A 16,620-nucleotide genomic window follows, 5' to 3' on the forward strand; every position below is an offset into this window, starting at 1 on the left:
CCAAAGAAATGACTAGATCCATTTTTCATGGAATTTGTGAGTCCCTAAAATCACAGACACAGGGTCCTCCTCATGATGAGGTACAGGGGAGTGTTGGATAGCATGATTAAGGCTCACAGTGCATCATTACTATAGAAACTCACCTTGTTTCTGAATTCTTGACAGGGTGAAGGATTTCCATTTCCCATCATTATGGTTTTGATTGCTGACAACGGAAGCCATTCCTGAACCCAGATCATAGCTGACTTTTACATGCCCATCAGTGAGCTCTACACTCATGAAATCTTTCTATTAATAGAGTAAAAATACACCAGTGATTCAATACACAGAGAAATATGAGTATTCACTTTTTTGTGGGGGGTTTATAATAGGGCCTTATGGCTAAGTTACTGAATGTGTTGATCTGTAAATGATATCCCTTTTGGAAATAGAATTGGTGTTACTACTTTGTGAATGTGGGTGTGACATTATGGTGTAAATGGTCACAACCAAATTACTAGGACATATCTTTTATGACAGGAGAATAAAGGAAGTTCCTTTGAAAACATATTAAGTCAACTAAAAGATATGTTCCCTGGAAGAATTTACTAAGAAATATTAACCTGGAGGGCGCCTGGGTGGCTCAGTGGTTAAGCAACTGCCTTCGGCTCAGGTCATGATCCTGGAGTCCCGGGATCGAGTCCCACATTGGGCTCCCTGCTTGGCAGGGAGTCTGCTTCTCCCTCCGACCCTCTCCCCTCTCATGCTTTCTCTCTCTCTCAAATAAATAAATAAAATCTTAAAAAAAAAAAAAAAAAAAAAAAGAAATATTAACCTGGAAAAAATAATGAGGACATTTAGAACCACCTTTCAACTTAGGTCTTTAGAAGAAGACTAAGGGAGTAGTTCTGCTGCTGCATGATTCCATACTGGAGGAATCTTTACTGGGCGCTTCTCATAAAGGATTATATGGGGAGCTGCATTGAAAATAAATAATAATTGCAACTGTAATTGAATTTATCAATGAAAATATATAAGTACTATCTGTATCACCTACTCTTGGTTATCACACAGCATCCTGGAATCCTTTGAATAATAATTGATAATTTAACAATAACTGATAATTGTATTGGAATCCTATGGAAAAGAGGCAAACATTTTTAATCATGGAAGATCAGCCATGCATGTCTTTACCAGGTCTCGTGTGGCAAGGTACATCAGGAGAGCACTTGAAGAAAATGTCCTGAACTTGAACATGACAGTTGAGATGTTGGGGTACCAGCGAATGGGGCGGCTGACCAATGCGTACCCTTCTCCATCAAACTGAATAGTCCCTTCACTATCTTCTACCTGAGGACTGAAGAGAGACATTTCACATGAACCAATGTCTGTTTTGTCCATCAGTATTCAATACATCAAATTGTCTTCTGAGATTAGACTGTGAGCTGTTATAGGACAGGAACCATCCCAAATAGATCTTCCATCCTTCCATTTTTCTCCAACTCCACTGCCATCATTCTAGACCAAGTAGCAATCACTTCTTACCTGGACTTTATTTGGTGTTCAATAACTAAGTCACTGATGTTTTAAATGCTTTATGTTCTCTTGAAATACTTGGTGGATAGTTATATTGGTATTTAACTGTGTCTTAGTGGTATGAAGAGGTGGGGTTTTGGATGGACTGATAATGTCTTATTACATTTCTCATATGCATAAGATAATGGGGGGGTTTGGGTACAATGAGTGAAGGTGGTCAAAAGATACATACTTAGAGTTATAAGAAAAAAAAAAAAAATGCCCATGATGGAATAAAGGTCCCTACTCTCTGAATACTTGCTGTCCAATAGATTTTTCTGGGACAAATGAGATTAAGACAATAAAGGATGCCTCTACTTATCTCCGTGGTTATCTGTTGTTCTTTAATAGATTGCAAGCTCTATGAGACCAGCTAGAGATTATGGGCCAGGCTCTAGTCAGGCACAAATTTAGCACCTAGTGTGGCACGCGGGCCAGAGCAGAATAGGGCATATGGAATGAAGGAGATTTTAGTATAGCAGATTGCCCCACGGAGACTGTATGTTCAATCAGTGTTGGTTGGATAATTAAGAAATATTTAAGATAAATCTTGTAAAAATAACATTTAAGAACATTTCTTTTTCAAATGCAGTTATCTATCATCTATCAATCAATCTACTTAACGATGTTATTACAGAGTAAGTCTCAAATTGTGGAGACTTTTTAAAACTTTAAAGATCTGCATGTTAGCATATATTTGAATCTCTGAAATTGGAGTGTTGTATTAACTTGAGGGTAGAGAGGAGATATGAAGAAACATTATAGTAATGTCATTGTAAAATAACAAGAGCCTAGAATATCATTTGCATGAAATCTTGGCTAAATGAGAAAAATGACAGTGTACGAACATTAACAGGCTCATGAAGGAAGAACTGTTCCACATTTTAGACAAGTTGGCTTTCTCTATGTTCCTGGATCAGAAATAAAACTGAAGGCAAAAAGAAAAGAAGGGAAGAGTCTTATTCTGTGTCTTGCACGGTCAGATCCTTGTAATTTTAAGTTATATCTAATTTGGAATAAGATCAGATGATGTCATAATTTTTTTTTCTAATGTAAACTTAAAAGATACTTTTCAGTATTCCTGCAAAGTGCTAACGGAAAGTTTGAGGAACTAAATCAGACTATTAACTGTATAATTGATAGTGAATAAATTGGCTATGATTTGGCCTTTCTTCATCATTACGACAAATTCATTAATTTCCGGATCACTGCATTAGAGAGAAGAGAATGTTGTGTGCAGTCTACTAAGGAGAAGTCCCTTGTAGTTCTCAAATACTAGAATTTTGCATTTTATGCTGACACACTATCATTGATGACCCTGGAAAGGGTTGTGGGAGTCACTGTTAGTTTTCTGGATGTTTTAACACAATGCACTGTTATTTATAATTTAAACAAACAAACACACACAAAAACTCACTGCACAGAACAAGTATTGGAATAAAAAACATCACTTTTTTTTTTTTTTTTTTGTATAAGAACTCTGGGATATTTATAACCTGATGTCCTTATGCCCTTAATCTATTAACTCCTTCGAGGTGAAAAAAAGAAATAGCCGAGTCGATGGCAGGTACCCTGGAGTCTGATGTGGAATCTCACTGAGATCCTGCAGCAAGTCACCTAACCCTTTGGGTGTCACCTTGAGATAAAAGGGTTAGATCAGTGAATGATTTCTATGGCCTATTCATACTCCAGCCCTTTAGAAAATTCTCGTATTCAAGCAAAAGGCAAATCTGCAGGGAAGGGTTTTGTGCTGAGAACAGCTAAACACACAGATGTAGATCAGCCTACTTCCCTTAACTCGTTGGCCAAACCCAGGTAAGTCTGGTTTTAACTTGGTGAGTTTGAGACAGGGAAAAAAATGAGTCCTTCCAGGCATAGTCTATAATATCTCAACATCTAACATTAGAGTGTTCTTATTCATGTTTGAATACATTTACCAGGAAAAGTAACTACTTTTTTTTTTATAATTAACACTTGCTAAGCTCCTTAACTAGCCTCTTGTTTCTCTTTTGAACCTTGATGTCTGGTCAAGTTATTAAGGATTAATTATGTTATTTGGAACAGCCATGTTCTTCCACATGTAACTGTTAACTATAGAACTAGATGTATATTGGGGTTTATTTAGTATATTAACATTTCATCATTGTTTCAGTGTTGAGCTAAATACATTAAACTTGTAGCAGTTTTTTTTTCTATTTTAATTTTAATGTGAGTTTTAGAAGTTTAAGAAAAATAAGATATAGTTCTTTTCTTATAGTCCTGGCAGATAACTCTTTTTAAAGTATAACAACAATTATATCCTTTTTCCTGATTACTGAATAAATGCAAATTTCTAAAACGGACATTCTAAGATCGACAACATGTTCTTAGTCTATGTCCTATAGCCTCATCTTTTACATCTCCCACATATAATCATTTTTGCTCTAAAACTGAACGATGGGTCTTTATGTTAAAATGTGATATGTATTCTCTTGAACACAACCTAACAAACACCAGGAGTTCTGTAAAAATTATTCCTACACGTACACACTAAGGCTTATGGGAAGATAGGGTTGGTGCAGGTCACTCAAAACTTATGCAACTTTATAGTCAGGGCACTCACAGAAACAATCACAATCTTGATCGAAATATTAGCATAATTCAAAAAGGTATGCTATAAAATTTAAATTGAAGAAGTTTTTCAGTAAATATAGAACTTTACCTTCAAAGGCATAGGTAAAGGTAACTTGATGGCAAGGAGCTTAAGGAAGGGTTGACATGCTGAGTGATAGAGGTGGTAAAAACGCACAATGATTGGGCAGGAACTGAGCGATCAACTTCCAAGACAGAGTGCTTGGCCAAACCAAGGGCAGGTTCATGGGTGAAGAGGCACTGTGTGTAGGCTTGAGCTTGGTAAACTCAGCTGTGCTGGTAGACTTTACATTCAGCTGCCTTTACTTAGTGGGGCAAAACCTTTACACACTGGGAAGAACTGTGTAGGAACCTACCTGACTTTGGCACCTACTTACGTCATTGTCCCCTTTGCCAATTCTGCCTGAGCGAATTCACGCTTATGAAGCAGAACAGATTTTACTTGTCCCTTCCTAAAAACACCCTGGCCTTCCAGCCTTCCTATCTTTGCTCTCACTGGTCCCTGGGACTAGAATGCTCTTTACCTTCGTTTGCAGCTCCTCTCTGGAGTCTGACTCCACGGCAAGCCCACCCCAGATACCACCTCCTCTACGAAGCAGATCTAACCCTCTGGGAATAATCATACTATACTCTGAGTGTGTCTTTTTTAAAGGGATTTTTTATTATCCCTTGCATTTTGATTATTTTAGGGCTTGTCTTTTCCTCCCTTTCTGGCTGTGAATTACTTGATGGCTAGCCCTGGACTGTATTCATCTCCGTATCAGGAAGTTCTACGTGTGAATCTCTGGCACCTGAAAAACATTCTATAAATGTGTGTGTGTGTGTGTATGTGTGTGTATGTATGTGTGTGTGTGTGTGTTGTGTATACACACACACATATATACTATAATTATATTAATTCATATAATACTTTAGATACTAAGGTTCAAGATCTTTGCAGAATTTATAATTAGCATGTTATAGTCCTAACACATTATATGCACTGCTGAATGGACATTTAAATCCTTAGATGTTTTGTTGATGATAGGCTTTTGAAAATCCTTTTTATAAATTTACTAAATAAATGTTCAGGGAAAAGTTGGCATTAATTTGTGAGTAGAGGAATATTAACGTGAACCTCATTGTCCTTGTCATATTGAAAACATTTTACAGAAAACATTCCGTAGTAGATTTTGTTGAAGAGTATTCACCAAACCAATCTAAACTATGAATGGGTTAGGCTTTTAAACTGTCTTCAATGCTGCATTGACAAGTCCATGATGACAGAAATAAAGAGTTGGAAGTTAAACTGGAAGTAAAGTGCACTCTGCTACACTGGTGGGAATTTGGGGCCCTGGCAACGTGCATGTGCTCTTTAAAATTGGAAATAAAAAATATGAACCACATAGCACCTAATGATTTGGAGTTGCAATGTGTGTATATTAAGCATCCAGGTATTTAATTTAAATTTTATAGTTTTAATAGGCTCAGTTGATTAGCTGGGCTCAAGTTTCTTATGCTGAGAAATCCTGCCCTTCTAGCTAATTGTTTTATATCCTCTCTTCAGGTTTGTATAAGAATATTTATTCTCTATATATGCTCTGTCTGCTTGTTAAATATTTTTAGATTCCTACACTCTAACCTCTATGTAGTAATTGATGATGTGCGTTATGGCACTTTCTCCTGGCCTATCTTGGCCCCTTCTTATCCTTCTCCACTTAAGCAGAATCTTCAAGTCCAATGGGTCTCCACTTGAAACACTGCCAGGACCCTATGTGTCATGTGGAAAATCCTGTCGGAGATAACACTTGTACTAGCATTCTATATTTTGTTATAAACGTAAGTGGAGTGAGTCCAGGCTCTGTGACACCTGAAGTTTGATCAGTTCAGGGAAAACTCTCTTTAAGAAAAAAAAGAAATGATGATGACAGCAGAGCTACAGACATGAAAAACCTCCTGGTTCCGGACATGGAGGGAAGTTGGAGGGGAAGGAGATAGTAGTCTCAACTGATCGAGGAGAAAATACCTTTCCTTGCAGATTTTACAAATACATTCGAAGTACTGCCAGGGCACCTCCCAGAGCCTTGGAAAGTACTCGTACAAATGGGTGAAAGGATTTGAACTTTTATCATGGAAAATCACCCCCGGACATAATCCTGTCCAACCTGCTCCATATCATCCACACGATAATCGAATATTGCACAACAAAATTAAAGTTTTTGTGAGGCATAGGCCAGACCTTAGGGGAGTCCTCATTTCAACTCACCTGACAGTACATCCTTTGCAGTCACCTTCTTTTTCTCGGAAATTCCACAACCCTATAGGTTTGCTGTCAAAGTAGGTTTCTCCCATACAGCCCGTGAATGTAATCACGCGCACGGCATCAGCCTTCTGCAGAGAGAAACATAATATTTGTTAGAATTTAGAATTTCACAAGAAGTCTTAGAGCACCCAGGAGAGTTACTAGCAGTGAGATCTGGAGTAGTTATTATCCGCTCTTTCTGATACTCTTGGTTTGCACCTATTCATCTTTTAACCATATTATATCCTCACAGATCCTGGTTATTTATGGGCTACACCAGTTTATCACCATTAGTAAATGAACATTTCCTAGCTTCCGACTTCAGGTGAGCTGCTTATCCACTTTGAGATTCTATTTCCTTGTCTCTGGGTTGGGATCGTTAGAATTAAATTGGGTAATTTATTTATGGTACCACAGTCAGTGCCTGGCGCAGAGGAGCTATTTAATTAATGTTAGTGTTCGTACGCCACTGAAGAGACATCGCTCCAAAGATCTTGAGAAGGGGTGCATACTGAATACACAGAGGGGAAAAAGCTTACATAGAGATCACTTAATGATAGTGCTGTCCCCAACTTTTCATTTCCTCTTATACCCCCAAGCAGGTTTCCAACGCAGGAGAATGAAGGGCAACAGTGAATTTGTAAGAGAAGGGACCATATTGTGACTGTCTGCTGGTATACACAGCACAGGGCCTATTAGGGATCAGTAAATATTTGTTGAATGACAACCCTGGTGTCATTTTCACAGGGAACGGTCTTAAGCTTGAGATATAACACAATCATGAAGGAGGGGAATGACCTGGTCCACTCTAGAGAAACTTGCTGTAATTTAAACAACTATTTCTTTTGGCACTCACACATTGTAGATAAATTCTATATTCCGGTACCTGTAACTTTAGAAACGCTTTGCCAAAGGCTTCCCCACAATTACCTGAGTAATCTAGGGTTAAAAAAAAATGAATTGACCTGTTGGGTTCTAGAACAAATGTAGGAAGATGATCCCTGAATAGCTAAATGTTTGTAGTTACAATTTAAACTCAACATGTGCTTCTTTCTATTGCTGTGTCCGAGGGGTGCGCTGCCTTGTAGGAAGACTGTGTGTCCCAGCCACTGACATTTACAAGTCAGCACGGCCCTTGGAATTCTCTGTTATCAGTTGGAGTCTCCCTTGATTTTCTGGAGGTTGATTATCCTACTTGTGGATTCTACTGCCTTTTTGCTTTTCCTTCTTGCATCCTAAAAACTAGACTAGGGATATTTTCCTGCTCCTTTGAATTTTCATCAGCATGTTGATTCAGTTACTTGTTTTCAGCTTTTGGTTCATATTCTGATGTAGCAGGAGCCTTGAAACTCTTGGCCAAAATGGTTAAGATTTTCTGTAGATTTCAGTCGTCTGTTTTCTTTTACCTTGAGACCGGCATAAGAGAGTTTCTTTACGTCTGGTGACATCTGAATAATAATAAGAACTATTTAAGATGCGATTTTATGTGTGACTACCACGTTTTAGGCACTTGTTGTAAATTTTATGCACATAATCTCTCACTACTCACAGCGGCAGTGAAACGTGGTGACTAAGAGTGGAAGCTTTTGTGCCTGGTAAACTGTTCAAATCCCAGCTCTGCCACTAACTGCTGTGTGACCTTGGTCAAGTCATTTAACTCCTCTCTGACTCAGATTCCCTAACTATAAAATGAGGAGGATATTATCTACCTTTTGGTGTTGTACGTTAATTCATGTAAATTACTTATAATACGACTTAGCCTATCATAGGGTTATAATATGTTACAAAAGTTTATTATTGTATCCTTCACTATGCAAGCAAGGTAGATATATATTTTTTAAAGATTTTATTTATTTATTTGAGAGAGAAAGAGAGCGAGAGCGTGAGTGCGCACCAGTGGGGGAGGGGCAGAGGGACTATCAGACTCTGCTGAGCACAGAGCCTGCCGTTGCAGGGGCTCCATCCCAGGACCCTGAGATCATGACCTGAGCTGAAACCAAGAGTCAGATGCTCAAACGAGGCACTCCAGGTGCCACCAAACAAGGCAGATATTTTATCTCCCTTTTCTAGTTGGGAAAACTGAAGCCCAAGGAGCTAAGTGACTTGCCTAAGGTCACATTTTAGTAAGTGAGAGAACAGGGAATCCAACTTGGATTTGATTTCAAGATTCATGGTTTTTATACTACTCCGTGCTACCCCTATATTTATCTTTCTAGGGAGGAGAGATAAAGTTGGCAATATAACTATATATTACTATGTATCATGTATATTTATATGCGGTTCTAAGAAGTGAGGACGGTTTTAGTGTGTAGTTGTAGAATCAATTCCAATACTTTAGAGTCACATCTCGTACACAAAGCAAATAAAACAACCTCACTCTATATGAAGGTTGAGTTCTCATAAATTTGGGGTCACCCTGGCTTTTCACATTTTCTGACTAATCTCATCCCAGGATGATTCTGACAAGTCCAGGATTATCCATCGTATTTGGTTGTGCTCTCGCATCTCACCTACAGGTCGTTTTCCAACACCTAATTTCATTTAATCAACATGAGCTTCTTTAAAATGCAGGCACTTAGCAATTTGAAATGCACAAGGACCTGTCATGAAGCAATTATGAATATTAAGTGCACTGCTCTAGAAGAATGGAGAGAAGAGCAACTTGAAAACTTTAAAAATCAGGCCATGATTTGAAAGCTTATGGCTTCTGTGATATTTCCCAAGGTATTCATAAATCTTTTAATTAGATGTGAGCTTGAACTTTATAGCACTTCATATCAATAAATCATAAACTGATTCAGAAAATGGGGTATATTTAAAAAACACTTTGCTCTTGAGGCAACTAAAACAAGACTGTAAAAAAATTGGTGCCACAGATAAGGGCAAAACAAGTGTTTAAGTAAATACACACAGGCTTAAAAACATTGTGTTTCCAGACTGGATATTCACAGAAGAAAAAAATTCTTACTCAAAAGAAATGTATGTTTTCATAAACAAATTAAGTAAAAAGTCACTGAGTTTTTGCAGAGCTTTAGCGTGCCTTCCCCCAGAGCAATTATGTCAGGAGTTATAGGCAGAGATGAAACAAACAGCACGGGAAAGAACACACTACCTTCAGTTTCCCAGTCAAGCCACCAACGAACAGCATTGCGTTTGCGTCCACATCGAGAATAGTGTACCCTGGAGGAGAAGCTGCGTGGTAGGTACTGGGCACAATGCTGGCTTTGGGTCCATCCAGGGCTCTCACAGAAATGGTCCCATTCCTCCCAGTTCTTGAGGGGTGCGTGTTGAAATGAAATGAAAGAAAATGCAGAACATAAAATATGTATCACATTTATAATAACTTTAGTTTTAAAGGGTACGAAATGTAGGGGCTTGTTTTAGAGTATTTAAGAGATAACTGGGTGCTTAGCTTCAAAAGATCTGGATTTATTAAGTTGCAAATCAAGACCAAGAGTCTGATCTTTGCTGGCTGTTTACTGGCAGACGTGGCCAGGACCGGTGAGCAACACGCCCTGACTCTGCACGTGAGAGTCGAGGTGAAATGACCCAGCAGGATTCAGCGGATGGCGCTGCCCCTGCTTAAACGGAAAGCCTTTTTCCCATTGCCTTACAAAACAATTTACTGTTTACCAGCACATGCTATTTAAACGAGTTGATACTACTTCGCTTAGCATTTTGTCTAATTTAATTCAGCAAGTGAACCTCAAATGAGCCACCCTTCTGCATTATAAGCTGCATCATTTCTCTTAAAATCCCTTGTTATATCTTGGCTCCAAATTTGCTGAAGTAGTCTTCCTGGAATTGTGCATCTTTTATTGTTGGGCATCCCATCTCAATATATATAGTGTAATATCTCATCCTCAGAGTCGTGTATACAAAGTGTATAGAAGAACTGCACTTTTAAATTCAATGAATGGAATTTTGGAAGCTATTATTATTTCATTTCATTTTCTTAAGTGATTGATGTCTATGAATTGTTAAATATGAAAAACTGATCTCTCTTCTGAGACAAGAAGTCATAACAAAACTTGAGGGTCTCTGTCTCTCCCCACTGTCTCATTTAGGTAATCTTTTTATCTCTGATGGTGCAGCATTAACTGAAGCACATGGAAACAATAGAATGAATTTATCAAATAAGGTTCTTCCTCATCTTACCAGAATGTATCTCTTTTGATCAACGACTTGACCTTTGTGAATATAAATGTTCTTAAAGTCATGAAAGTACTTAATCCCTCCCCTACTCTCAGGCATGGAAGCATGTTGTCTGCTGCTTTCTCTCGCTACACACACACACACACACTCACACACACACACACACTCACATTCCTTTACTGAAGATCTTAAAAAGGAACTGAAAATATTGCTTCTCATTAAGTTTTAAGCTTTTATTATGAAAAAATGTAAGCATATACAAACACAGAGTGAAACTCTCTGTACCCATCATCTATATTCAACAAGTGCTTTACCCAGCTCTAGACCCAGGCCCTTAACTATACCTCTCGACTGTTAGCTGCTTTGGGTTTCATAGGTGTGGAGAATTAGGTAAAGAAGAGAAGGAAATGAGGGGAAAGGATTGAGGACAGGAATGGGTTCTCTACGTTATCTACACACTGCTAGAAGTTAATGGAATGAAAGCTTCAGACAGAATGAATCAATATCCTGTTATTTACCATTTTAAGTAGCGCGGATGCGACATGTTATATATTCATGACAGCATTTAGATACTGCACCTGCCTGTAGGGGCAAGGCTGCTGTGTAGACCAGAAGAGGAGCTAAGCACCAGCAGTAGCCCTCATGCTCTGGCTTGTGCATAATGAGGGCCAGTCTCAGTGCTCCTTCTTCGGGGGAGATAGTATGACTGAGAGTATGATAGCATGACTATGAGACAACCAGATGAACGGCCCAAAATGGATGGGTCACTCTGGTCAATACGTGGAAGGCGTGTAGTTTCCAAACAGATATTACAAAGACCCCCATTCAAACACATCTGTACACGGTCGTATAATATATAAAATTTGTATACATGCATACATAGCTACCTCCTTATACATGCATACATAGCTACCTCCTTATACATGCATACATAGCTACCTCCTTATACATGCATACATGGAAAGAAGAGTTTTCTTATAAACTGGGAAACTACTTCCAAATTCTGTTATTTAACTGTCTTAATCTTTATTGAGTTAGTTACCTTGATGCCTCAATACGGTACCAATAAGAGTCATCAATAGTCAAATCCGGATACTCTACACGTCCAACTCCAGATCCAACATCCCAGAGGAAGCTTACTTTGCCTTTCCGCATTTCTATAGCCAGAAAGTCAATCTGGTTCAGAGAAACACAAAAACAATAGATTCAGATATCAGATACCCCGAGGAGGCCAACGGAGTTCTTTTCAACAGGTGCTATTTATAGGTATGTGAAATAATTAGAAGTCTCACAATAAAAATTCCCAAATGATATGATTTATCATTAGGTATGATTAAGTCATATTTTATTATTGCATCTTTAAGGCATCACAAGTGTCCATACTGCTGAGGCATATGTGTTAATTTAACCAATTCTACTTTGAAACAAAAGTCTTTTCTCATTCTGGTTCTTGTGGAAGAGACAAAAGAAAATATTTGGATGCAGAATCCATTATTGTTTTCACCAAGGACACTGACATTTTTAAGGGGACAGCTGTGATTTTTTTTAACCCAAGGTGACCTAAAACTTCTCAACCGAATGACAAGTATTGACTTAAGCAATGACTGGTCTGTTGAAAATTTTATTCATTTTGGAAGATTCCCATGCACACAAAGTCAAATGTTCAAATAAAAGGAATGAAAACTTTTGGGGGTAAGTGTTGGTAGAATCAACTTCTGTTTTTTTGGTTTGAGTCGTAAATTTAACATGAGTCAAAAGAGTTCTCAGTGGTAGGAAAGAAGTACACAATTTGTCATTTTCATTTAACATGAAAGTTCATTGTAATTTCTTGGAGACTTTTTTTATAAAGCTTTATTCCTCTTAGTCCTCCTTCTTAAATAGTCAGACCTGAAAACATAATTCTAAATAAATGCTTGTCTACTCATAAATGAAAGCAGATGTGCCTAAATACTGTAAAAAGTTTTCATTTCATTTCTCTTCTAACTTAATTTGACACTTCAGAACTTTGCAAGATAAGATTCAGAGGTTTTCAAATCTGAAAGGCTACATCACACAATTTTGGGACCATGTTATTAGATTCTATACATTTTCCTCACTATGAGGATTAACCTCTGTGTATTCACATATCCAGGAGATGGAAGAAGCTGAACATCAAACTTACAAATTTGGCACTTCCAAGATAAAAAAGGAGGTTGTCAGCAACAGCTGTCTTTACGTTGACAATGATATTATTGTAGCTTCCTTTCTTGATTTCCGGCTTGTATGTTCGAATGCAGTCACCTCCGGAAGACACAGATACTTTGATCTTCAAGAAAAACAAGGTACAAAGAACCAAGACTAAATCTCTCGGCAAATTTGAAATACCTCCCAAACAACCACAAAACCATCATCATCTCTTCTTTGAAGTTATTTTTTTTTATCATCAAATAGAATCATTAAATACCCATATGCAGACACCATTATACTCATTAATGAGGGCACAGAAGAGCAGCTTCCCACCAGGGTTTTGACAATGAGCTGTTCACAGCCCCATATCTTGTTAGCACACTACTACTTTTCGGAGCATGCAACTAACAAATTCTTACCTTCATACCTTCCTCCTTTATGAATGTGGGGACATTTTCAAAAGGTGATTTTATATGAAGCTAGTGATAATGATCTTCATTAAGGTTGTTTAATGAAATTTTACAATTCAAATTTCAGTGATTTTGGTATCACTTAAAGTAGGACACCACTTTTCTTTCTGTTTTCAAGAGGAAATTACCTACCCTCTCATGTTCTTATAGTTGGAAGAGGCCAAATAGATTTTGTTCTAGATGTTCTAACAACACGAAGAATATTAATCATGCTACTCAGGACATACATTTGAGAATAAATTATACCTATTTATTAAGTTGCCAGGAAATGAAATGGAAATAATTTTCAATGGTTATCCCTACTAATGTATTTAACAGCTCCTTTTTCTTTTGACTAGTACTTTAAAAATTACTATAAATTGCTAAGAAAGAATAGAACTGAATAGAACTGAAACTGTTCATATCAATTCTTACTTACATTTAGGGAGCCTTTCTTCAGCCACAAATAACACTAGTTGATTATGGGATTTAATTTCCTTTGGTTCAGGTATACCATCAAAGGGGCATTTTCAGGATGGAAGTGTAGCTGCTTGGACACAGGAAGAAGCTGCTGCTTTGCTCCATGAAAGAGCTCAAAGGAGGAAGCAGAGACAGGGAAAGGTGCAAAACTTTTCTTTGCCACTGATTTAAAAGCTCAGCTTCAGGAAGCCTCTTGGGTCTCACTAGCGGTGAATTTTCTAGCACTTTGTGCTACTCAAATAGTTTTTGCACTTGGGAGGAAACCAACTAGCTTTATTGCTCCCCCCATGAAAGGGTACTACGGACTCCAAATAAGATCACCAGTCTCCATATTATGGTGACACAGGAAGCATCTCCAAAAGTCTCATTAGGGAATGGGTATAGGCAGCCCCAGGACTCCTCCCCAAGGGTGGTATAGACTACACCGAAGAGGTGCTGGGTGAAAACTTTTTTTAGAATTTAAATTCAATTAATTAACATATAGTATATTATTAGTTTCAGAGGTAGAATTTAGTGATTCATCAGTTGCATATAACACCCAGTGCTCATTACATCACGTGCCCTCCTTAATGTCCATCACCCGGTTACCCCATTTCCCCACGTACCTCCCCTCCAGCGACCCTCAGTTTGTTTCCTATAGTTAAGAGTCTCTTATGGTTTATCTCCCTCTCTGATTTCATCTTATTTTATTTTTCCCTCCCTTCCCTTTACGATCCTCTGTTTTGAAAAACTGGTTAAGTTTTAAAAAGAAAGCTACGGAGGGGTTTTTGGTTCTGATGAATATATAAATTCAGATGTGTCTGAGAGCTTCTGGGGATATAGCAGATCTGTTGCTTTTCCTACAGACTCTGCAGACGGCATGTATTTGTATATTATCGTTTCGTCACCTCATCCGCTAACTGACTTGCATCTTCTGCAGAGGAATCACATGCTGCAAAGAAACAGGGGCTCAGCCTAATGGAGCCCTGCGTGGTGGCCCAGGGCTAGAATAACCTCAAAGTCTACTGCTTAGACTGTTTCCCTTGTCCTTGCCTTCCTCCTAAGGTTGGGGCCCAGACCACAACTCTGGTACCCGGAATGTTTGCTCTGCATTCTGGGGGAGATTGTCTTCCTGGTAAGTGTGGTTCTCCATCAGGAAGTTAGGTCTTTGCTCCACAAATGACGGGATTTTCCTTCTATATAAGGTGCCGAGAGTCAGTGAATCAAAATGAGTTGCAGAAAAACAGAACCAGGAAATGTGCAACTTGTGTTCTGGATGTTAACACTATAGAGCACATGTGCAGTGAAGGTTGGCCGAGGGTGTTACATGGTAGAGGAGCAGCTATACAAAGGGTTATCCGAGGGCTTAGAGATAAAAAGTACAGAGCAAAGCAAGAGAAAGATAATATAGTGGAGGGCAGGTAGGGGAAATGCAGCCTTCAGATGTTTTTAATGTTCAGGAAAAGGTACAGGATATGGTGAGTTTTTAGAAATTGTTAGCAAGTGAACCGAAACCATCATCAGAGAAGACCCTGGCACTGAGTAAATTCAATATCTGAGGCAGGGTATAAGCGTCATTGACATCATAAGATGATCAAAGAGAAGAAGTCAAGGTCTGACTGGAATTCATGAGTGGAGCTGAGCAGCAGATTGAGCTATAGGAAATCATATCCAAGTTCCTAGTGGGGCTGGATTAGTAATCAAAAGGAATTGTGTGTGTGGTCTGTTTTATCCTTATTTCACAAATGCTTTATAGGCTTGGCCATCGAGCCGTATTATGGCTAATTTAATCACAACTAACTTCTTTTTGTTTAAAGAATACAATGTGGGGTGCCTGGGTGGCTCAGTCGGTTAAGGATCTGCCTTCGGCTCAGGTCATGATCTCAGAGTCCTGGGATCGAGCCCCACATCGGGCTCCCTGCTCAGCGGGGAGCCTGCTTCTCCCTCTCCTCCCTGCTCGTGCTCTCTCTCACTATCTCTGTTGCTATCTCTGTCTCTCTCTGTCTCTCTAATAAATAAATAAAATCTTTAAAAAAAAGAATACAATGTAATAATCCTCCTTGTTTGCTGTTTAGAGAAGAAATGACTGAATGTGGGCAAAATACATGACTGTTTGATCACAGGATTGGTTTCTGTCCTTGCTTGGGTACACCTGGTGGAAATGATAGCAACCTCCATGATGGTGTGTTGAAAAGGGGATTACCAAAGTGTAGATGACAGAGCACTGAGTACCAAAGCCTAACTGAACTGAGGAAATCCTATCTGAGAATTGAAAGGCTAAGAGAGCAGCCTTTTTAAAACAAAGGATATTTAATGGCAGTAGGAGTTACAATTAATCTACTTTATGGCATACTTTACATACCTAAAAAATATGGTTCTCTGAACAAAATGACGTTGTTATGCCCTAAATGCCAGCAACTTATCTTGTAAAGTAGCCTATTGCTCAACTCCTACACATTTATATGAAAAACCCTCTGGATTTTCTGTTTTCTGGCTTGTGGTTTTGAATATACCCTCAGTACCTGAAAAATTCAGGGAGCCCAAACTCTTGGTCAGCAGTCCAAAGCTACTAATCTCTCCTTTAAAATACCTTGTGTGTTGATTTCCAACTGTAGAGACTTCTTAAACAAATTAAAACAGGTAAATCAAAATACAGTATTTATAAATTTCTCCAGAAGAAGTTGCTAGGACATTTCCCTCTCATAAGAAGGGAGTAATTTCTGAAACACAAACATCTCTTAGAATGTTTGGTTTTATCAATTATTGTTATTTCTAATGTGAGCCCTTTGTAAGACTCCTAAACAAAAATCACTAAGCCTTAGGTATCTCTAAGGCATTCCTCATACAACATTACCAATGAATCATTATGAACTCAATTAAACATTATTGAGGATCCCATTATTATATCTATTGGATTTTCACTGC

General features: G+C 38.3%; 1 protein-coding gene across 1 annotated transcript in view; it reads right to left on the reverse strand.

The window, feature by feature from the left end:
- LAMA2 (laminin subunit alpha 2) overlaps positions 1-16,620 on the reverse strand; it is a 613,526-nt gene that overhangs the window by 58,205 nt on the left and 538,701 nt on the right. Inside the window, exons 46-51 of the mRNA XM_032407892.1 lie at positions 12,783-12,926; positions 11,664-11,797; positions 9,579-9,738; positions 6,431-6,555; positions 1,174-1,336; positions 144-288 (exon numbers count right to left, since the gene is read on the reverse strand). Coding sequence (XP_032263783.1) covers positions 144-288; positions 1,174-1,336; positions 6,431-6,555; positions 9,579-9,738; positions 11,664-11,797; positions 12,783-12,926 — 871 coding nt within the window. The remainder of the gene's footprint in view (positions 1-143; positions 289-1,173; positions 1,337-6,430; positions 6,556-9,578; positions 9,739-11,663; positions 11,798-12,782; positions 12,927-16,620) is intronic.

The sequence above is a fragment of the Phoca vitulina genome, unplaced genomic scaffold (assembly GCF_004348235.1).
Source record: "Phoca vitulina isolate PV1807 unplaced genomic scaffold, GSC_HSeal_1.0 scaffold9, whole genome shotgun sequence".
Taxonomy (NCBI): domain Eukaryota; kingdom Metazoa; phylum Chordata; class Mammalia; order Carnivora; family Phocidae; genus Phoca; species Phoca vitulina.